Source organism: Bos javanicus, chromosome X, assembly GCF_032452875.1.
Source record: "Bos javanicus breed banteng chromosome X, ARS-OSU_banteng_1.0, whole genome shotgun sequence".
NCBI lineage: Eukaryota > Metazoa > Chordata > Mammalia > Artiodactyla > Bovidae > Bos > Bos javanicus.
Genome location: NC_083897.1, coordinates 144,028,440 through 144,051,386, shown reverse-complemented (window position 1 = coordinate 144,051,386; position 22,947 = coordinate 144,028,440). Strand labels below are relative to the sequence as shown.

Below are 22,947 nucleotides of genomic sequence, written 5' to 3'. Positions count from 1 at the left end.
CGCTGGAAGCCCACGCCCAGGACGTGGCCGCCACTGTCTTGCTGGGTCAGGGTTTTTCTGCCTCCGGACTGTTGTCGTGGCGACCTGACTTTCTAGGGCCTTGGCTCTGGGAACAGTTGGGAAGAGCGGGTGGACTACACACCATCCTGGGGCGATCCGAGTCCTTGAAGCCGGCCCTTCTCCAGCCACCCGTGGGCGAATGTCCTTTCTCGGGCAGGGGGCGTGTCTGGTCGGCATTCTGAAAGCAGCAGACGGTGGGTCTCTGCCCTGTGCAAACACTGCTGACTCGGGGAGGATGGATGCCCTGTGCAAACACTGCGGACTGGCTTGGACGCTGTCCCCTGTGTGGCCTCCCCTGGTGGGGATGGGGATGGATGGGACCCCCAGGCGAGTCCTTCTCCCCGCCAAGAGCATGGACTGCCCTATGCAGGTCCCGCCCCAGGAGCCAGCACCAGGCACTGCGACCCCTAGAACCACCCGGCCAGTGGCCAGAGGCCCAGTCTCAGAATTGCAGACTGCAGGGGTCTCCTAGGGCAGCTGTGACAGTTCTATAAATGAGGGGCTTAACGCCCCAGAGAGGCATCCATCCTCCCCGAGTCCTGGGGACCACACGTCTGAGGTCTGTGTGTCCCAGGGCTGAGCTCCCTGCAGAGTCTCCAGGGGAGGGTCCTCCCCGCCTCTTCCGGCTTCTGGGGGCTCCGGGTGTCCATCTCTGGGCTGGTGGCCGCCTCCCTCCCGTCTCTGCCTCCATCTCCACGTGGCTTCTCCTCTGTGTCCGTGTCTCTCCTCTTTGGTGTCTTTTAAGGACCCTGTCACGGGGTCTAGGGCCACCCTGATCCTGTAGGTCACACTCATATTCCGGGCAGACGTGGATTTGCAGGGTTGGGACACCATCCACTCCGCCACACGCGTGTGTGGTTCTCATTCCCAAGCAATGATGTCGGGGGACCAACTGCTCCGGTAACATCGGCTCACAATCCCACCAGCATCTCTGAGGTCTGATGGGGGGATGTCACCTGCTTTGCAGCCACCCTGCCCTGGGGGTCTCCCCGAGCCCCTCCCAACTGGCCCCTGCCAGGTATCACCTTACAGCCTTCAGAGATGTTTTCTTCTCCACCCCCCCACCCCACCCCCCTGAGGGAACCCTGAACTTATCCTATGCTTCTCCCTGTGATGCACAGAGGTTATTTCAGGCAGACCCTGACGACCTGCTGTCTCAGCATCCTGGGCACTCCAGGAACTGTGGTCCATCATCTTTTCAAAACCTCACAGCTGCGGGGGGCTGCTGCGGGCTCGTGTGCTCGCTGGTCTCGCCCGGTCCTCAAAGGATCGCAGGGGTCAGGCCAGGAAGCACCGCAGACCCCAGGAGGACCTGCTGTGGCTGGGGGCGGTCGGCGGGGAGGCGGCAGGCAGAGAAGGGGCCCGTCCAGCGTGGTCCGGCTGAATCCCAGCGCACCCGGAGTGACCGAAAAGAGGCCCCAAAGACCCCTGCTGTCCCTCAACGCCCCCCGCTCCACTCGCGATGAGGGGTGCCTGTCTCAGAACACGCTCTCCTGCCGTTTCACGCTGGGCCTCTCGGGCGCCTCCTGCCCGTCCACGGAGCGCGCGGACAGGGTCCGCCCGGAGAAGAGGCTCTCGTGGCGGCTGTCGGGGCTGTCGGCGGCGGGCAGCGGGCCGTAGCCCAGGTAGTCGCGGAGGCGCAGCTGGAACTCGCTGGACGCGAAGTAGTAGACGAAGGGGTCCAGGCAGTTGTTGAGGCAGCTGAGGCAGAGCGTGAGCTTGTAGATGTGGTAGTAGCTGCGGCCCAGGAAGAGGCGGCTGACCATGTGCACCAGGAGCACGAAGTTGTTGGGGGCGAAGCAGGCGACGAAGGCGAGCAGCACCACGGCGGCCAGGGAGACGGCGCGGCGCCGCTGCGCGCGGCCGTGGCGGTCGGCGGAGCGCAGCAGCGTCAGGATGGTGGCGGTGTAGCAGGCCACGGTGACCACGAAGGGGATGAGGAAGAGCACGACGAAGAGCGTGAAGAGGAAGGCGGCCCACATGGCCACGCTGGGCAGCATGTTGGACTTGAGCACGTCGAAGCAGGTGACGATGCCCAGCGCGTCCACCGCGTAGGTGAGGTCGGTGCGCGCCAGCGGGGACAGCGCCGCCAGCAGCAGCAGCCACGTGGCGGCGCAGGCCGCCAGCGCGTAGCGGCGGCGGCGCCACCGTGCGGACGCCAGCGGGTACACGACGCCCAGGAAGCGGTCCACGCTGATGCAGGTCATGGTGAGGATGGACGAGTACATGTTGGCGTAGAAGGCCACGGTGACGGCGTTGCAGAGCAGCACGCCGAACACCCAGTGGTTGCCGTTGCAGTGGTAGTAGATCTGGAACGGCAGCACGCAGGCCAGCATGAGGTCCGTGACGCTCAGGTTGATCATGAAGATGACCGACGGCGTCTTGGGCCCGATGTGCCGGCAGAGCACCCACAGCGAGAACAGGTTGCCGGGGATGCTCACCAGCGCCACCAGCGAGTACACCACCGGCAGCACCACCGCGATGGCCGGGTCGCGCAGCATCAGGATGGTGGCGTTGTCCGGGCGCGTCATGTTCACGTCCATGCTGCAGCCGTTGGGGGTGGCCTCGGGATACGGGGTGCCGATCTGCAAGACAAGGAGGGAAAGGGGGGTACCGGGCAGGTGAGAGGCGCCGGAGGACGGGGTGTCCTGGGAGAGGGGCGGACACACGGGAGCGTCACGGGTGCACACACACGTTCGCGGGAGCGCTGATGTCCTATGGTATATGCACGTGTGATATAGACACACACACATTACATATATATATGACACACATACCATATTATGTGTATATATCTATATATGTGATATACACACACACACCACATTGCATTATATATGTATATATGTGTGACACACACACCATATTGCATGTATATATCTGTATATGTGATGTATATATACACATGCCATATTGTACGTGTATATGTATATATATATATATGTGATACATACACACACACCATATTGCATGTATAGATCATGAAAAAGGCAAGAGAGTTCCAGAAAAACACCTATTTCTGCTTTATTGACTATGCCAAAGCCTTTGACTGGGTGGATCACAATAAACTGTGGAAAATTCTGAAAGAGATGGGAATACCAGACCACCTGACCTGCCTCCTGAGAAACATGTATGCAGGTCTGAAAGCAACAGTTAGAACTGGACATGGAACAACAGACTGGTTTCAAATACGAAAAGGAGTACGTCAAGTCTGTATATTGTCACCCTGTTTATTTAACTTCTATGCAGAGTACATCATGAGAAACGCTGGGCCGGAGGAAGCACAGGCTGGAATCAAGATTGCCAGGAGAAATATCAATGACCTCAGATATGCAGATGACACCACCCTTATGGCAGAAAGTGAAGAGGAACTAAAGAGCCTCTTGATGAAAGTGAAACAGGAGAGTGAAAAAGTTGGCTTAAAGCTCAACATTCAGAAAACAAAGATCATGGCATCCGGTCCCATCACTTCATGGGAAATAGATGAGGAAACAGTGGAAACAGTGTCAGACCTTACTTTGGGTGGCTCCAAAATCACTGCAGATGGTGACTGCAATGAAATTAAAAGACACTTACTCCTTGGAAGGAAAGTTATGACCAACCTCGATAGCATATTTAAAAGCAGAGACATTACTTTGCCAACAAAGGTCCATCTAGTCAAGGCTATGGTTTTTCCTGTGGTCATGTATGGATGTGAGAGTTGGACTGTGAAGAAAGCTGAGCACCGAAGAATTGATGCTTTTGAACTGTGGTGTTGGAGAAGACGCTTGAGAGTTCCCTGGACTGCAAGGAGATGCAACTAGTCCATTCTGAAGTAGATCAGCCCTGGGATTTCTTTGGAAGGAATGATGCTAAAGCTGAAACTCCAGTACTTTGGCCACGTCATGTGAAGAGTTGACTCATTGGAAAAGACTCTGATGCTGGGAGGGATTGGGGACAGGAGGAGAAGGGGACGACAGAGGATGAGATGGCTGGATGGCATCACCGACTCGATGGACATGAGTTTGAGTGAACTCCGGGAGATGGTGATGGACAGGGAGGCCTGGTGTGCTACTATTCATGGGGTCGCAGAGAGTTGGACACGACTGAGCGACTGAACTGAATTGAACTGAATGTATATATATGTGACACACACACCATATTGTCTGTATATATGTATATATATGTGATATAGACACACACACCATATTGCATGTAAATATGTATATATGTGTGTGTGTGACACACACCCCATATTGTATGTATATACATATTTATATGTGTGATACACACACATACCATTTGCATGTATACATTTATATGTGTGTGACATATAGACACACACACCATGTTGCATGTATGTGAAAAAAGTGAAAGTCACTCAGGCGTGTCTGACTCTTTGGGACCCTATGGACTATACAGTCCATGGAATTCTCTAGGCCAGAATACTGGAGTGGGTAGCCTTTCCCTTCTCCAGGGGATCATCCCAATCCAGGGGTGGAACCCAGATCTCCCGCACTGCAGGTGGAGTCTTTGTCTGCAGAATATTCTTTACCTGAGCCAGCAGGGAAGCCCATTGCATGTGTATATGTATGTGTGTGTGTGTGTGTGTGAGACATATACACACACACCATACTGCATGTATGCATTCTTAGTCACTGCACTGGTGTCTGACTTTTTGGTGACCCTCTGGACCGTAGCCCACCAGGCTCCTCTGTCCGTGGGATTCTCCAGGCAACAGTACTGGAGAGAGTTGCCGTGCCCTCCTCCAGGGGATCTTCCTGACCCAGGGATCGCACTCAGGTCTCCTAAGTTGACACCTGCGTTCTCTACCGCTGGTGCCACCAGGGAAGCCCACTGCATGTACATATGTGTGTGTGTCTATACATAACACACAGATATAAATCTGGTATATACATGCGTGTGTATGTATATATATAAACACATGTGTATTCAGTTGTGGGCTTTTCTCGTGGCTTAGATGCCAGAAAGTCTGCCTGCAGTGCGGGAGGGCCTAGTCCGATCCCTGGGTTGGGAAAATCCCCTGGAGGAGGAAATGGCAACCCACTCCAGTATTCTTGCCTGGGGAATCCCATGGACAGAGAAGCCTGGTGGGCTACAGTCCATGGGGTCGCAAAGCATCAGACACGACTGAATGATTTAGCATGGGCTGGTAAGACGCCCTGCAGCCTGACTGGAAGTGCCAGCCTGCTGGAGACGGTGAGTTCTGTGCTGACTCCTCCTGCTGCTGGAACCTGAAACTTGCACTCTTGAACTTCTGTTTTTTCCTGCTGACCTTCCTCCCCGCTCAAAACAGACAAGTCCCCGGAGCACCTTGCTCGTGACTGGCTGGCCCCTCAGACTCACACAGAGAAAGGGGCCCAGGGCCCAGGGGAGAAGCAATTCCTGGGGCTGCCTGCCCTCCGCCTTCTGGACACAGTGGGTTCCCAGGGTCACTTTCTTTGTAACTTCTTATGTAAATGCAACCCAAAGGCAGCTCGCAGTTCATTTCTGTTGGTTTTTTCAAAGTCTGGGGGATGGTTTTGTTATCTCTTTGTTCACTCCATTCAGTCGCATCCGACTCTGCAACCCCACGGACTGTACCCTGCCAGCCTTCTCTGTCGACAGGGTTTTTGCAGGCAAGCCATGCCCTCCTCCGGGGGATCTTCCCAACCCAGGGATCAAACCCGGGTCTCCTGCATTGCAGGTGGATTCTTCACTGTCTCAGCCACCTGATGAAGTTGCTATTTTTCCTGTGGCTGAAGCTATCACTTCTGTTTTTCACCGTGTCTGTGTGTGTGTATGCGCGCCTGATATCGGGGCTCCAGAAATCAGGGTGTGGGGCTCAGCTGGGCAACCGGGTGCCACCCCCGTTATAGCTCAGGCCCGGAAGACGCCCCCTGGCTCACGTGCGCCTTGCAGTGGGACACCTGCTGGTGCGGTCCGGGGAGGGTGTGCATCCCCAGGGTGTCTGTTGGCAGGAATCATGGCCCCTGAGTCGCCGGGCCCTTCAAGGCTCATGGCATTGCAGCTCCCCTCTCGGACCCTGGCACCCCGGGGCATCTGTCTGTTCCTCCGCAGGAGATGTAACATCTGCGGTGGGGGTGTGCCGAACGAGGTTCCTCAAACCCATTTAAAAATGACCCTGGTTTCGCTTTGAGTAGGAAACTTTCCACACCACTAGCTCACGGCCAGGTGCAATCGTACAGTTGTGATGGTGTGTGTGGGGTGCAACCCCACACCTCACGGCCCCCAACCTCCATCCATCTTTGGGGTTCAGGAGCAAAATGTCCCCAACGTCTCAGGATCACACGTGGAGGCCACATGGTGGGGGACAGTGGAGAGGACAGAGGTCTCTGATCTGTAGGGGAAAGGGGAACTCGGGGAGGGGATGGGGCTGGGGGGACTAGGAGACTACTGCGTGTCCACAGTCGGGGGGGGTGGGGGGAATCTGAGAAGATGGGGGGGTGCACAGAGCTGGAGACAGAAAGCTCAGCCTCCCCCATCGAGTGGCACTGGGGGGCGGGGACCCTGCTGGGGGCTCCCCTGGGGGCTCAGATGGTCAGGAATCTGCCTGCAGTGCAGGAGACCTGGGTTTGATCCCAGGTTGGGGAAGATCCCCTAGAGGAGGGCATGGCAACCCACTCCAGTATTCTTGTCCAGAGCATCCCACGGACACAAGAGCCTGGCGGGGCTACAGTCCACGGGGTCACAGAGTCGGACTACAAGTCAGCGGCTAACACACTTTTCCACTTCTGCCCGGTGATGACCGCCCCCCCCTTCCTTCCCCCGGATCTGTCATAACCTCCTGGTGGGAGCTTCAAAAGAGACTTCATTTGCATAACACAGCGGCTGGCCCCCGCAGAGAAGCCACGTGGGCGTCCAGGAGGCCTCCGTCTGCACCCCGAAGCTGCCGCCTCCCCCCACCACACCACCACCACCAGCCCCCCGGGGGCCCCCCCAAGCTTTCACCTGTGCCCGTCTCGGAGACCGGGCAGGCAGCCCCCTCCCCTGCAGCACGGCGACGCACGGCTGATTCATAAAGAAATCACATCTAACAGATGCGGCCGGCTCCCAAAGCCGCGGGCGGGGCGGAGGCCCAGGGGGTGAGGGATGGAAGTGGCGTGAAATGAGCCAGAAACAGTTGCTGGCGACCACAAGACGGTCCCCGGGGTGCTGGGCAGGCAGAGGTGACTCTTTGCCAGAGGCACGGGGCAGCCTGCAGGCTTGGGGGCCGCAGGGTGCGGTGTGGGGCGGAGGTTCTGCAGGAAGCTACATGCAGGCATCACACACAAGCTTGCACAGAGCTGCAGCCCGTGCGCCCTTGGCTCCTGGGAACCCCCCATGCCCGTCGACCTCTCTTCTTAACGGCTTTACAGAGCCACCAGGAAAACATCATCAAGGTCACCTCTGCAAAGTCGACGTAGCGCTGCGGGCGTTAGCCCCTCAGTCGTGTCCGACTCTCTGTGACTCCATGGACTATAGCCTGCCAGGCTCCTCCATCCATGGGATTCTCCAGGCAAGAATACCGGAGTGGGCAGCCATGCCCTCCTCCAGGGGGTCTTCCTGACCCAGGGATCAAACCTGCATCTTCTGCATTGCAGACCGATTCTTGACCATCTGAGCCACCAGAGACACTACAGTGGTTTTTCGTATATTTGCAAAGAGAAGCAACCAGCCCCATCACGCAATCCCAGAACGTCCTCATTGTCTTGAAAAGAAGCCCTGCACGCCATGGCCATCACCCCTGCATCCCTTCCCCAGATAAACATTTAAAAACTGGAGCTCAGATTCACCTATCATGCCATGCTGAAAGTGGAGGGTTCTGTGGTACAGAGCAGGGCTCACAAGCCTTCACGACCATCATCTCTGTCTGGCTCCAGGCATGTCCATCCCCCTCAAAAGGAGACGCTGTACCCTTAAGAGTTCCCACGTCTTCCCAGGCCCTGGTGTGCCTTCTGAGTCTTCGGATTTGCCTGTTCAGGATGTTTCGTATCAGTGGAATCACACACTGTGTGTCCTTCTGTGTCTGCTTTTCTCACTGAGCAGCGTGTGTTCAGGGTCCAGCCACGCTGTAGCCTGTGTCAGAGCTTCACTCTTTTTTCACGACTGTGTCATATTCCACTGTGTGAATAGACCACATGCTGTTTATCCACCCATCATCCATCCATCTACCCACTCACTTATCTACCCATCCATCCAACCATCCATCCACTCATTTATCAGTCCATGCATCCATCCACCCATCTATCCATCCATCATCCATCCATCCATCCACTCACTTATCCATCCACCCATCCATCCATCCACCTATCCCCCATCCATCTATCCATACATCATCCATTCATCCATCCATCCGCTCACTTATCCATCCATCCATCCATCATCCATCCACCCACCCATCCATAAATCATCCGTCTATCCATCCATCCATCCACTCACTTATCCATTAATCCACCCATCCATCCATCATCCATCCACCCACCCATCCATAAATCATCCGTCTATCCATCCATCCATCCACTCACTTATCCATTAATCCACCCATCCATCCATCCACTCACTTATCCATTAATCCACCCATCCATCCATCCATCTATCCACTCGCTTATCCATTCATCCACCCATCCATCCATCCATCCATCCATCCACTCACTTATCCATCCATTCACCCATCCATCCATCCATCCATCCATCCGCTCACTTATCCATCCATTCACCCATCCATCCATCTATCCATCCAGTCACTTATCCATCTATCCATCCACCCATGCATACCTAGCTGCTAACACTTAAAGCAAGCCCATGACTCCATTCCCCACCATCTGAAGGTCAGACATACTCAGGACACTGGTCCTTCTCTCTCTTCTGAGGTGGGTCTTACTCAGGTGCTTGGGTTAAAAACAGCCCAGAGTCAAAGGGACGACTGCTCTTTAAGGACCTCCCGTGAGTCTTTTCAACAACAACAGCCCAAACTTCCCAAGCGCTGGGGGGTTCTCCTGGGGCTGAGCTCACACAGGGACTGGAGGGTCTGGACCAAAAGGAAGCCATGACCCAGCCCTGCGCCAGGGTGGGCTGGCATCTTTTCTGGGTTTCTTAGGGGTCTTATGCCACCCAAGTCGTGGTGCTTTGTGGGGGCAGCTCTGGGACCCTCAGCCCCAAAGCACTCAAAGGCCACGGCTTCAGAGAGCTGGTGACATCACAGAGTCCAAATGGGTGCTGCCGTGCGGTCCACAGAATATTCACTCCTGGCATGTTGCTGTTTACTCGCTCAGTCGTGTCCGACTCTTTGCGACCCCACGGACTGTAGCCCACCAGGCTCCTCTGTCCATGGGATTCTCCAGGCAAGAACACTGCAGTGAGTTGCCATGCCCTCCTCCAGGGGATCTTACTGGCCCAGGAGGCCCAGGTTTGAATCCTGGGTCGAGAATCCTGGGATGACTTAACCACACAGAGCTCACAGCTGCCGGGTGCAGGAAGGGTTGGGAAGAGGCAGGCTGTGAGGTCCTGTCCACCCAGACCCTCAAAGTCCTTATCTGTCATATCATGGATAGAGACTCACCCTCTGAGGGTGGTCGTGGGGCCAAGGGACTCAGCGACGGCAAACCACGCTGTCAGCCTGGGTGTGTCCATAAATAGTAGCTAGACCAGTAACTGGGGGGTGTCCTGGACTGTCCTAACGGAGGGCCACAAACTGGGGAGCTGGTGAAAATAGACATCTATCCTTTAAGGTCAAGGAGTCCCAGGGCTGAGCTCCCTGCAGAGGCCCCAGGGGAGGGTCCTTCCAACTCTTCCAGCTTCTGGGGGCTCCAGGCATCCGTCCCTGAGCTGGTGGCCGCCTCCCTCCCGTCTCTGCCTCCGTCTCCACGTGGCTTCCCCTCTGCATCCGTGTCTCTCCTCTTTGCTGTCTTATAAGGACCCTGTCCCTGGGTTTAGGGCCACCCCCATCCAGGAGGACCTCATCTCAGACCCTTCATTCTGTCACCTCTGCAGAGACCCTGTTTCCTAATAATGCCCGGCCTGATTTTCTGAGTGGGCATGAATCTTAGGGGGGCAGCCTTCAACCCACTACACCACGCCACTGAGCAATAGCCCTATAAATAACTCAGCAAACAACAGGTGGATTTCTTCTGAAATTCGATCATGATAGTTAATGCACTCATCTTTAGAGAATCTTTTTTTGGGCATTGCTTTTTTAATTAATTTTATTGGAGGCTAATTATTTTATAATATCCAGAATCTTTATGTAGGTGCCCATCATCTATTGGCAGGATTTCAAAAAATATCTTAGAGTCACTGACTGATGAACTTTGTGGAAGGTTACTTGTCATTGCGTTTAGGGCCACCCCCATCCAGGAGGGGGCTTCCCTGGTGGCTCAGCTGGAAAAGAATCTGCCTACATTGAAGGAGGCCTGGGTTCGATTCCTGGGTGGGAAACATCCCCTGGGAAGGGAATGGCAACCCACTCCAGTTATTCTTGGGTTTCCCTGCTGACTCAGATGGTAAAGAATTTGCCTGCAGTAGGAGAGACCTGGGTTCTATCCCTGGGTCGGGAAGATCCCCTGGAGGAGGGCATGGCAACCCACTCTGGTATTCTGGCCTGGAGAATCCCATGGACAGAGGAGCCTGGTGGGCTACAGTCCATGGGGTCACAGAGAGTCGGACACGCCTGAACGACTGAGCACAGCACAGCTCAGAATCCAGGAGGGCCTCATGTCAGGCCCTTCCCTTCATGACATCCGCAGAGACCACATTGTTCTCCCCACTCGTGGGTTCCAGGGGGTCAGGATGTGGGTACATCTTTGCTGGTCCCCCGCTTTAGGCATCAAGGAGAAGACCTCTAAGAGCTGTTCAGACCTCAGTACATCCCGGAGGGGAGGGTTCTAGCTGAGTCCAGCCGGGTCCCCGCCAGCATCAGGGCTAAGTCACGAGCGTGGACAGAAGACTTTCCAAGTGGCAAATCATGGAGAGCTGGCAGCTACACAAGGCCGCTTTGGAATCTGACCATCACGCCCAGACATTCCGGCCACTGCCTGCCAGGGAAGGGGTGAGTCGTCGGCCTCGTGTGGGAGATCCTGCCCTCTTGCCCTTGATCCGAGGCCCCGGGCAATGTTTGTGAACCTGCCCAGGAGAGGAAGCTGCGATGGGTTTTCTGGTTGACCATGGGGGTGACACAGAAAAGATGCCGGAAACTCTGTGGCTGTCACGGGTGAATTGTGTCTCCCCCTTTCAAGTTCAGGCTGAAGCTCTAACTTGCTGTATGTAAAAGGGTTGCCTTCGTTCCAAGGCGGGGAGAGGGGGTGTGTCTTTGCAGATGTAATTCTTTTAGGTTCACGTGAGGTCCGTCTGGACTTCCGAGTTGGCTCAGTGGGTAAAGAACCTGCCTGCAAATGCAAGAGATGCGGGTTCGATCCCTGGGATGGTAAGATCTCCTGGAGGAGGGCATGGAAACCCACTCCAGTGTCATTGCCTGGAGAATCCCATGGACAGAGGAGCCTGGCAGGCTGCAGTCCATGGGATTGCAGACAGTCGGACACAACTGAAGCGACTGACCACGCATGAGGTCTTATTGGAGCGAGAGGAGAAACGTGTCTGCTATGACCGGTGTCCTTATAAAAAGGGGACGTTAAGGGGGATTTCCCTGGTGGTACAAGGGTTGGGAATCTGCCTTCCGAGGTAGGAGACACAGGTTTGATACCTGGTAGGGGAATTAAGATTTCACTTGCCTTGGGGCAACTCGACCTGCGAGCCACAGGACTGAGCCTTCAGATGTCAGCTGGAGTCTGAGCAGCCTGGACCCTGTGAGCTGCAATGGAGACCCTGAGTACCACAGCTAACATGCAATGCAGCAAGAAGGATATAAATATTAAAAATGCAGGGAGGCATTGGGCAGAAGGAGGGAGACGGCCGGGCACAAATGGAGGCAGAGGTGGAGAAGATGCTTCAATAAGCCAAGGAACGCCAAGGATGGGCCAGGAAACACCAGAAGCCGAGACGAAGTGACAAGTGAAAGTTTGAGTCGCTTCAGTCGTGTCTGACCCTTTACGACCCCGTGGACCATAGCCCCGCCAGGCTCCTCTGTCCATGGGATTCTCCAGGCCAGAACACTGGAGTGGGCTGCTCTTCCCTTCTCCAGGGGATCTTCTTGACTCGGGGATCGAACCTGTGTCTCCTGCGTTGGCAGGCGGGTTCGTTACCATCCGAGCCACCAGGGAAGCCCAGAGGCTGGGATGGAGGCGTGGAAAAGATTCCCAGCCACAGCCTTCAGAAGGAACCCACCCTCCCACACACACCTTGACTTCAGGTCTCCAGGCACTGAATCTGAATTGTTCAAGCTCTGCTCCCAGTTGGGTGGGGGGGAGACGGTTTCCTTCCAGCAGCCCCAGGAAACAGACACACAAGCGAAAAGAGGCAGAGTTTAGCCGATGGAGTACAGAAAGCCAGAGCAATCATCCTGCGAAACGAAAGAGGGGGAGGAATCTTTCAGAAAATGTAGGGCGTGAAGGGATGAGATTGCAGGAAAGACAGAGACGTGAGGATATGGGCAACAGCCTCGCGGGTCGTTCGGTGGACGCTGACCCAAGTTAAAGATGGGAAAACTGCCCTCAGCGTGACGTGAACGCACACCGAGGGACTTCCCTGGTGGTTCAGGGGTGAAGAAGCCACCTGGCAAACCCGCCTACACCGTTGGCTGTACATGGCTGCCGCCGCTGCGCAGAACAGAATGGAGGTTCCTTAGAAAACTAAACGGAGACCTACTGTGTGATCCAGCCATCTCACCCCTGGCAGGCATGCAGAGAAAAACTCGCTCTGAAATGACCCACGCACCCCAGCAGGGCCGTTTACAACAGCCAGGACATGGAAGCAACCAAGATGTCCACCAACAGAGGAGTGGAGAAAGACGATGCGGTGTGTATACACAATGGAGTATGACTCAGCCACAAAAAGGAACGGAATACAGCCATCCGCACCAACAGGGTGGACCCAGAGATTCTCCTGCTGAGTGAAGTAAGTCACACAGAGAAGGGCAACCGTCGTTGACGTCAGTTATACGGAGACTCCAAAAAGACATGATACAAATGAATTTACTTACAAAATAGAAAGAGGCTCACAGACTTGGAAAATGAACTTAGGGTCACCAGGGGGAAGGATGGGGGAAGGGATAGTCAGGGAGTCTGGGATGGACATGGACACACTGCTGTGTTTAACATGGAGAACCAGCAAGGAGCTGCTGGACAGCACAGGGAGCTCTGCTCAGTGTCGTGTGGCAGCCTGGATGGAGGGGAGTTTTGGGGAGAAGGGATACATGTATATGTAAGCCTGAGTCCCTTTGCTGTCCGCCTGAAACCATCACAACATTGTTAATTGTCTACACACCAATAATAAAAACTTTACAGTTTGAAAAACAAATAAATAAAGGAATCCGCCTTACAGTGCAGGAGACGTGGGTTCGAGCCCTGGTTGGGAAACTGAGGTTGCGTGTGCCTCCGGGCAACTCAGCCACGAGCCCTAACTACTGAGCCCGAGCGTCACAGCTAAGGCCCGACTCAGCCAAACAAATAAACATTAGAAAGAAACAGCGTTGGAACTTATTTTCCCTCGAGGGCCCTGGCCCACCCCGTAGCTGGTCAGTGGGAGGCGTCTGCTCTGTAGCATCCTTCCAGGCACGTCTCGGTGTGCACGAAACACACATTTCACATACTTACACTGTGAAATGAGAGTATCTCCTCACATACCAGTAAACTAGAAAGGTCACGGCCATCAGCAAGTTCTGCCCTCTGCATGAGCTATGGTTTTCCCAGTGGTCATGTATGCATGTGAGAGTTGGACCATAAAGAAAGCTGAGCACCAAAGAGTTGATGCTTCTGAACTGTGGTGTTGGAGAAGACTCTTGAGAGTCCCTTGGACTGCAAGGAGATCCAACCAGTCCATCCTAAAGGAGATCAGTCCTGGGTGTTCATTGGAAGGACTGATGCTGAAGCTGAAACTCCAGTCCTTTGGTCACCTGATGCGAAGAACTGACTCACTGGAAAAGAGCCTGATGCTGGGAAAGATTGAAGGCAGGAGGAGAAGGGGACGACAGACGATGGGATGGTTGGATGGCATTACCGACTTGATGGACATGAGTCTGAGCAAGCTCTAGGACTTGGTGACGGACAGGGAGGCCTGGCGTGCTGCAGTCCATGGGGTCGCAAAGAATCGGACACGACTGAGCGGCTGGACAACATCAAGGTAAACAAGGAACAGGATTTGCCAAGACAGCTGAGGTGCACATGGACGGCATGAATGAATTCAGTGACCCAGAGGCCTGCATCCTCCCACACGCAGAATGCCCAATTCCTTCCCTGATACCTGATCTTTGCTGTTCAGACCGCCTGCTCCCTTTGTTGCAAACTTGTAAACAGCCTGACCCCCGTCTCCCCGCCTCCTTGGAGCAGTTTTCTCAGAGCTACCAAGATGCTGTCCCCCACCAGGCTCGGAGTCCTCAGCATGCCCAGCAAATAAAATACCTCCCTTATTAATTTCCGGTCGTGACTGTATGTTTTAGTCAACGACACTCACCCACACAGGCAGACGTTTTACCGTGCATGCCGTACACATCGCCTGCCATGACCTTCTCACTTTGGGCGTTTATGAACGCCTCAGTCACATATACACAGTGCTCTGCCATTTTCTACACTTGAATACCCAGCGGGTGTATGTCCTCTTGCTCCCCAGGCTGTGGGCACTCGGACGCATTGCCTGAACTCTGTACTCCTTAGACACACATCTGTGCAAGCATTTCTCTACATGGCTGCAATAACGTCTTTCAAAGCCAAATTGTGGTTCAAATGGTGCAGAATCTGCCTGCAGTGCAGGACAGCCGGGTTCGATCCCTGGGTCGGGAAGATCCCCTGGAGGAGGGCATGGCAACCCACTCCAGTGTTCTTGCCTGCAGAATCCCATGGACAGAGCAGCCCGGCAGGGCTACAGTCCACGGGGTGTCAAAGACTCACGTTTACTACGGAGCAACGAACACACACACAGGATTCCGATACAAAGGCTACGCTCATTTTAAATTGAATGCGTTACGTTAGTTAGCAAGGAGAATAGATGTAAAACCAACCCTGGAGCCTTCCACCTTAGAAATTAGAACAGGAGGATCCGTTTAAATCCCAAGGGAGTAAAACACAGGAAGTGATAAAAGTGAGAGCAGAAAGCGCAGAAACTGAAAACAGAAAATCAAGAGAGGAAAGAGAAAGACATCAAGAGCTGGGTCTTGGAAGAGATGGAGAAAGTCAATAAACTGCCAGTCAGGCAAAGGAAAAACAAAGAGACTCAGAGAATAAATATATGGACACCACCTGGGGAAGGGTTGGCAGGATGAATTGGGAGATGGAACTGACACTTATATACCACTGATGATCTGTATAAAGTAGATAACTGATGAGAAGCTACTGTCTAACACAGGGAACGGTACTCACTGCCGTGTGGTGAGCCAAACGGAAAGAAAAATCCACACAGGAGGGGACACAGGTATGCGTACGGCCGATTCACTTGGCCGTACCCTGGAAACTGAGGCAGCCTTGCAAAGAAGCTGTCCTCCAATAAAAACAATAAAAGAGACACAGACACACATCACAAAAATCCGAAACCAGAGACAGGCTGCCACTACAGACCACTTGCTTACTCGCTCAGTCATGTCCGCCTCTCTGCGACCCCGTGGACTGTAGCCCGCCAGGCTCCTCTGTCCGTGGGATTCTCCACGCAAGAAAAGCGGAGTGGGGAGGGAGGTTCAAGAGGGGAGGAAGGTATGTATTCCTGTGGCTGATTCATCTTGCCATATGGCAGAAACCAAGACAATATTGTAAAACAATTATCCTTTCATTAAAACTTAATTAATTAGAATTAAAAAAAACACTGGAGTGGGTTGCCCTTTCCAAAGACATTGAAAAAACAATCAAGCAATACTATGAAGAGTTCTGTGCCCACAGATTTTATTACCTAGGTGAATTGGACCACATCCTTGACACGACCTGCTGAGACACACCCAAGGGTAAACAGGCCATTGGAATTGGTCTGTGTTTATTAAAGAATAGAATCAATAATCATTAACATCCCCCCCCCAAAAAAAGCACCATGTGCAGAAGGACTTACTGGTGATTTCTGCCAGACTCTTGAAGGATGGAATGATAGCAATTCTCTACATTTTCCCGCCAAAAAAAATAGAGCCACCATCACCCCAGATCCTTCCCACACACGGCGCCAACCTGAAGTTGCAGAAAAGAAAACAAGGGTGGGATGGGGGAAGGGGGCACTCATTCGTCACGCTGTCAACAACCACAGCCCGACAGCAGCCTGCGTCATCGTTTCCATCTGAGGGGTGAGATTTGCCATGTCACCCAAGGTTCAAGTCACACCTCACACGAGGGCCGCAGAGGTCGACAGTCTCTGCTTCTATTTTCTGGGGTTGACTGTCTTTCTCGAGTTCTCAACTGGCACTTCCTCCGTGACATGGCTTTGCCAAACCAAGCCAGACCCACCGTTGGGTCACTCAACTCTGTCTTATCAGCGTGATGGTAGCAGCTGTTTCCACACAATCGAGTGGATCATATTCGTGCGGATATATTTCTGGGATCGCTATTGTGTTTCCATTGATCCGTGCGTCTCTCTTTCACCAAATTACACTGCCTTTTTTTAAAAATTATTTTTTATTGCAATCTAGTTGCTTTCTATTGCAGTACTTGACTTTCCTGGTGGCTCAGCTGGTAAAGAATCCACCTGCAATGCCGAAAACCTGGGTTCAATCCCTGGGTCGGGAAAACCCCCTGGAGAAGGGACAGGCTACCCACTGCAGTATTCTTGGGCTTCCCTGGTGGCTCAGATGGTAAAGAATCTGCCTGCAACGCAGGAGACCTGGGTTAGGAAGATCCCATGGAGAAGAAAAAGGCGACCCACTCCAGTATTCTTGCCTGGAGAAGCCCATGGACAGAGGAGCCTGGCCGGGCTACAGTCCATGGGGTTGTAAAGAGTCGGACACGACTGAGTGACTAAGCACAGCCCCTGGGTTGCTTCAGAATGTTAGGTTAGTTTCTGCTGTACAGCAAAGTGCATCAGCTATACGTATACATATATCCCCTCTTTTTTTTGGATTTCCTTCCCGTTTAGGTCAACACAGAGTATGATTCTTTTTGCTCTCCAACTTACTTGGGTATGTAACAATATAAAAAAACAGATCAAAACTCTGCACAATCGTCAACGAGTTAAGTATAAGGCTTTTGCATTCACAGAATAACATGTGTGCTTTAGTTTTTAGGCTACTGATTCTTTTTTTTTTTTTTTCAAACTTTAAACTTTTTATTTTATATTGGGGTCTGGCCGATGAGCAAGGTGCCACAGAGGCCTGGGTGGAGTTCCCTGTGCTGTACAGTAGGTTCTCATTGCTCATCTATTTTATGCATAATTTCGATGGTGCATATTTGTCAATCCCAATCTCCCATTTTTTGTTGTTGTTAAAAAATTTTTTTTATAAACATTTTTTTTCCTGAAACATAGTTGATTTACAATGTTGAGCTCATTTCTGTTGTAAAGTGAATCAGTTTTACATATATATATATATGTAAGATTTTTAAGATTCTTAAAAGATTTTTTTTTTAAGATTTTAAGATTCTTTTCCCATATAGGTTATTAAGATTCTTTTTAAGGTTCTTTCAGCATATACGTTATTACAGAATATTGAGTAGAGTTCCCTGTGCTGTACAGCAGGTCCTTCTTGACTGTCTGTCTATATAGTGCTCTGTATTTGTCTGTCCCAATCTCCCGACTGATGCCTCTCCGTCCTCACAAGTTTTAGTATTTTTCCTATTCTGAATGGTTTATGTTCGTATTCACGGAAGAATTTCAGTCGCTAGAAAGGAAAGAAAAGACTATATGTGCTTCACACGCATATTTATAATTAATATATGTATTTGCCTTGATTACAAATATGATCACAACCTCAGAAATTTGCAGCTGCTTAGGGTTAGCAACTTAAAAAAAAAAAAAAAAAAGGAGGAAAAACTTTAGATACTGGTTAGAGAAGATACTCCTGAGCTAGGTATATAGTATATATATATACTATATAAGAGTATATAGTTGATGTACAATGTCGGACTAGCCCTCAGGTACACAGCAAAGTGAATCAGCTACACATGGACACGTACCTCCCCTCTTTTTCAGATTCTTTTTTTCGCTTAGGCCGTTACCGAGTATTGGGTAGAGTTCTCTGTGTTATACAGTAGAGTGACATTAGGTATCTCCTTTACATACAGTCGTGCATATTTGCAAACCACACAGTCCTGTTCGGGTCTTGAACTGGCCACACCGGAACTCTGCTTTGCTCTCTGTGTGCTGTGCTGATGACCCTGAATCACATCACTTTTTCTGGCCCGTGTGCTGCCAGCAGTTCTCTGTACACAATGAGCAACTTTTACTTCTGTTGGTGGCATCTGATAGATGCACTCGCATTTTGCATCTTTAAAGATGTGTTTCATATGGATCATTTTGTCAAGTGGAGCATTTTTTTTAAAGTGGTTTGCCTTATGGAATTTGCTCCAATACTCCCTCTGTTTTATGTCTTGGCTTTTTGGTCAAAAGGCATGTGGGAATTTAGCTCCCTGACCAGGAATTGAACCTACTCCCCCTGCACTGGGAGGCAAAGTCTTAACCTCTGAACCACCAGGGAAGTTTCAATATTTTGTATCTTTCAGTTCAGTTCAGTTCAGTCACTCAGTCGTGTCTGACTCTCTTCGACCCCATGGACTGCAGCACGCCAGGCCTCCCTGTCCATCACCAACTCCTAGAGTTTGCTCAGACTCATGTCCATCGAGTCGGTGATGCCATCCAATCATCTCATCCCCTTTTTATCTTTATCATTATCTTTAGGTTACAAAATCTTGCCACGATGTCATGTATATTTCATACCTAGCTCAGGAGTATCTTCTCTAACCAGTATCTAAAGTTTTTCCTCCTTTTTTTTTTTTTTTAAGTTGCTTCTACTTTTACAATTTTTCTTATTTGGAAAAGAAATAAAACAGCTGCTCCATGAGGAAGGTGGGATGTCAGTTCCCCAACCAGGGATGGAACCCGCTCGCCCTGCCATGGAAGCACATGGTCTCACACACTGGGCCTGCGGGGGAGTCCGACATTTTGCTAGTTTTGTGTTGCCCAGGCCATGCTGTAACTGTGCCATCACCCACAGGGACAGTCACCACGCCTGCCCTTGACAGAGGCTCCGTGTCTGCTGAGCAATTGCAAGATGGGATCTGAGAGAACACGCTGGAAGGAAAATGTCAAACTCTCGGGAAGCAGGGGTATCTGAGACATCCGCAAGTTCGCTCACCCATCTGAACTCTGCTGTCTTCCCAGATGGGGCTGTCAGCCTTGCCTGAAGGGGCCTATGTGGGGGCACTGGAGACATCCCTGCAATTCTAACACCTTTTATGAGACGCGGATACTGACCAAGTGATTTTAGACTCTATATGCATGTGCTAAGTCCCTTCAGTGGTGTCCGACTCTTTGCGACCCCGTGGACAGCAGCCCACTGGGCTCCTCTGTCCATGGGATTCTCCAGGCAAGAAGACTGGAGTGGGTTGCCGTTCCCCTCTCCAGGGGATCTTCCGGACCCAGGGACTGAACCTCGGTCTCCTGCATTGCAGGCAGATTCTTTACCATCTGAGCCACCAGGGAAGCCCTTAGCGAGAGGCAAAAAGTCCAGAATAGCCAACACACAACTTAAGGAGAAGGAGAAAATGGGCTCATTGACACCACCTGACTTCAAGACTTATTACAGTAATAAGCTGTAGTAATTACAGTAGTAATTACAGTCATCAAGATGGTGGGGTGGGAGGGAAGTGAGGTAGGGAAATTCAGAGGGAGGGGAATACGAGGCATAAGCTCTCATCTATAAAATAAGCTACAAGGATATTATGTATAAAATAGATTAACTAATGAGAAACCCTGAGGAGGGGATGGCAACCCACCCCAGTGTTCCTGCCTGGAGAATCCCATGGACAGAGGAGCCTGGAGGGCTACAGTCCATGGGGTCGTAGAGAGTCAGACACGACCGAGCAGCTAACACTTTCATAGCTGATTCAGTTTGCCGTTCAGCAGAGAAACTAACACCATATTGTAAAGCCACTAGGCTCCAGTGAGAAATCGGTCCCGAATATTCATTGGAAGGACTGACGCTGAAGCTGAAAAACACCAATCCTTTGGCCACCTGATGCGAAGAACTGACTCACTGGGAAAGACCCTGATGCTGGGAAAGATTGAAGGCCAGAGGAGAAGGGGGCGACAGAGGATGAGATGGTTGGATGGCATTACGGACTCGATGGACATGAGTTTGAGCAAAGTCTGGGAGCTGGTGATGGACAGGCAGGCCTGGCGTGCTGCAGTCCACGGGGTCGCAAAGAGTCGGACATGACTGAGCGACTGAACTGAAGAAATAATTTTACAAGTGTTGGGGAAGATACAAAAAAAAAAAAAAAGCTACAAACACATATTGTACAACACAGTTAATACAGCCAATATTTTACGATAGCTGTCAAGGGAGTATTGTCTTTAAAAACTGTGAATCGCTAGGTTGTACACCTGTAACTTAAACACTATTTTACACCAACCATAGTGAAGTGGAAAAAAAAAAAGAATCATGGTCTTTTAGGAATATTTTTGGTAAAAATGTTTTTTTAAGACAGTGCGGCATTGGTGATATGATAGAGAAATGGATCAATGCAACAGAACAGGGCCTACAGAGGCAGACACTCTCCATGAGCTTAACTGATCTTTGACCAAAAAGCATTATAATGGAGCAAAGAAAAAAAAAAAGGCAAAAACGAGCAAAGATCTTTGACAAAAAGGAGCGAAGACAGTCCCTTTAAAAAACGATATTGGAGCAACTCATCCATATGCAGGAAAGAAAAAGAATCTAGACACAGACCTCACTCCCTTCGTAGTAATGAACTCAAAATGGATCACAGTCCAGATGTGAACAGAAAACAGTAAGACTTCTACACAATAATGCCGAAGAAAAACCCAGATTACCCTGTGTGTGGTGATACCTTTTTTCTTGGCTCGGCCGAAACCGTCACTGGGATTTCTCTAACATCTTAGACACAGCCCCAGAAGCACAATCCATGAAAGAAATCACAGATAAGCTGGACTTTGTCAAAATTAAAAATATGTGCCCTGCCAACAACTCTGTCCATAAAATAAGACAAGCCATAGACTGGGGGGAAAATAGTTGCAAAAGACGTATCTGGGGGAGGGGGGAGACCAGAATCCACAATATGTAAAGAGCTCTTAAAATATGAGTAGGAAAATAAACAACCCAAGTGAAAAAGGGGTGGCCAAAGACCCAAGAGCTTCATCGAAGAAGTTGTCCAGACAGCAAAGAGGCACAGGAAAAGAAGCTACAGGTCGTAAGCCCATCAGGGAATTGTAAAGTAACACCCCACTGAGGACAAGCTGCCACCTGATGGGTATCAGAATGACTGAGCTCTGAAAACACCGACATCCACCGCCCGCCGGCGAGGAAACGGGAACTCTACTCCACGCCGGGCGTGGGCGCTTGCATCTTCCACGGCCCTCCGGCCACTCTGAGGCCAGAACCACACTCTAAGTGGGACCTGATGACCTCCAGAGTCCACGTTCTCCAGGGTCCCTCCCCTGTCTCTGTCACCCCGGGACGTTACCTCTGGTGTGGCGTCCCCTCAGGGACTCTGCTCTGCAGGCGGAGCGGTGGAGACGGGGTGGCGGATGGAGACTGCACCGGGCGGCCGTCCGTCTGTGCTCTGAGTGGAGCTCTCGGATCGCAGGACGGCTGAGCACACAGGCAAACGCAGGGCTCTTATCTCTGTCCCCCGTTTACATGTCCCACAGTTGCACAATCGGGGCGCAGAGAATCACAGATCATTTGCATGCCCACACGTGTGTGATTTCCATCTGTCTTCTCCACGACCCAGCCTAGGGTTCTCAGACTCCCGTGTGTTTCTCTCTGCTCTCCAGACTTCGCCAAACGAGCCAGAGTCCACTTTCTACTCAAAGGGGGAAGGAAAAAAAAAAAAAAAAAAACCTCTGCTATTCTTTTGCATGACAATGTTTTGTTCTTTAATTTTTTTTTTTTCCATTGGCAAGCTGCACTCCTCAGCCGTCGGGTCTGAATCACACCTGCAAATTTAGCCTCTGTCTCTAAGGCAGGAAGCCACTCAAAGTTGATGCATTAATTAAGCATTAATTAACGTGAAGCGCCGCTGTGTAAAGAAAAAAAAAAAAAGAGAGAGCTGGCCTGGGCTAGGGGGGTTGGGCGGCGGACCTGCCGGGAAATAGGACTTTGCAGGTTGCACCTATTGTGAGAGTCACAAGGGCTTGCTTCGTGGGTGAACCAGAACGCCAGCTGTGTGAAGAAGTGGGAGAGATTTGCTTAGCAGATCAGTAGACAGAGAAAGTCACAGAGACGAAGAGATAGAGGCAGCGATATATAGAGAGTTCTGCCCACCCTTGATTCCCCAGTGTATGCGTGCTATGTCGCTTCATTTGCGTCCTACTCTTTGCGACCCTATGGGCACCTCTGTCTACGGGATTTCCCCCAGCAGGAATACTGGAGTGGCTTGCCATGCCCTCCTTCAGGGGATCTTCCTGACCCACGGATAGAACCTGTGTCTTCTGCCTTGCAGGCAGATTCTTTACCACCTGAGCCACCAGGGAAGCCCTGGCAACATGGAAAAGCTTGCTCGCATGCCACTGAACACAGACCCAGTTGCGCGTCTTGGCGATTTCTCAGGAGGCGCTTGGCGTTCCCCCAGAAAAAGATATTTTAAGCGAAGGTGCCACAGTGAGCCCTCTTGGGCACTAGTCTGTATTAGACATAAAACTCCACAGACACGTCTCCTG

At 51.7% G+C, this 22,947-nt stretch overlaps 1 protein-coding gene across 6 annotated transcripts in view; it reads right to left on the bottom strand.

The window, feature by feature from the left end:
* Positions 1-1,113: 1,113 nt before the first annotated feature.
* P2RY8 (P2Y receptor family member 8) overlaps positions 1,114-22,947 on the bottom strand; it is a 45,660-nt gene continuing 23,826 nt past the window's right edge. For 2 of the 6 annotated variants that reach the window (XM_061408273.1, XM_061408275.1), the window contains exons 2-3: positions 21,750-22,091; positions 1,116-2,645 (exon numbers count right to left, since the gene is read on the bottom strand). In XM_061408273.1, coding sequence (XP_061264257.1) covers positions 1,539-2,603 — 1,065 coding nt within the window. In that variant the 5' untranslated portion in view covers positions 2,604-2,645; positions 21,750-22,091 and the 3' untranslated portion in view covers positions 1,116-1,538. Of the gene's footprint in view, positions 2,646-12,332; positions 14,016-21,749; positions 22,092-22,947 lie in introns of those variants that run through there. The other 4 variants (XM_061408277.1, XM_061408278.1, XM_061408276.1 and 1 more) reach the window with 4 other exon arrangements.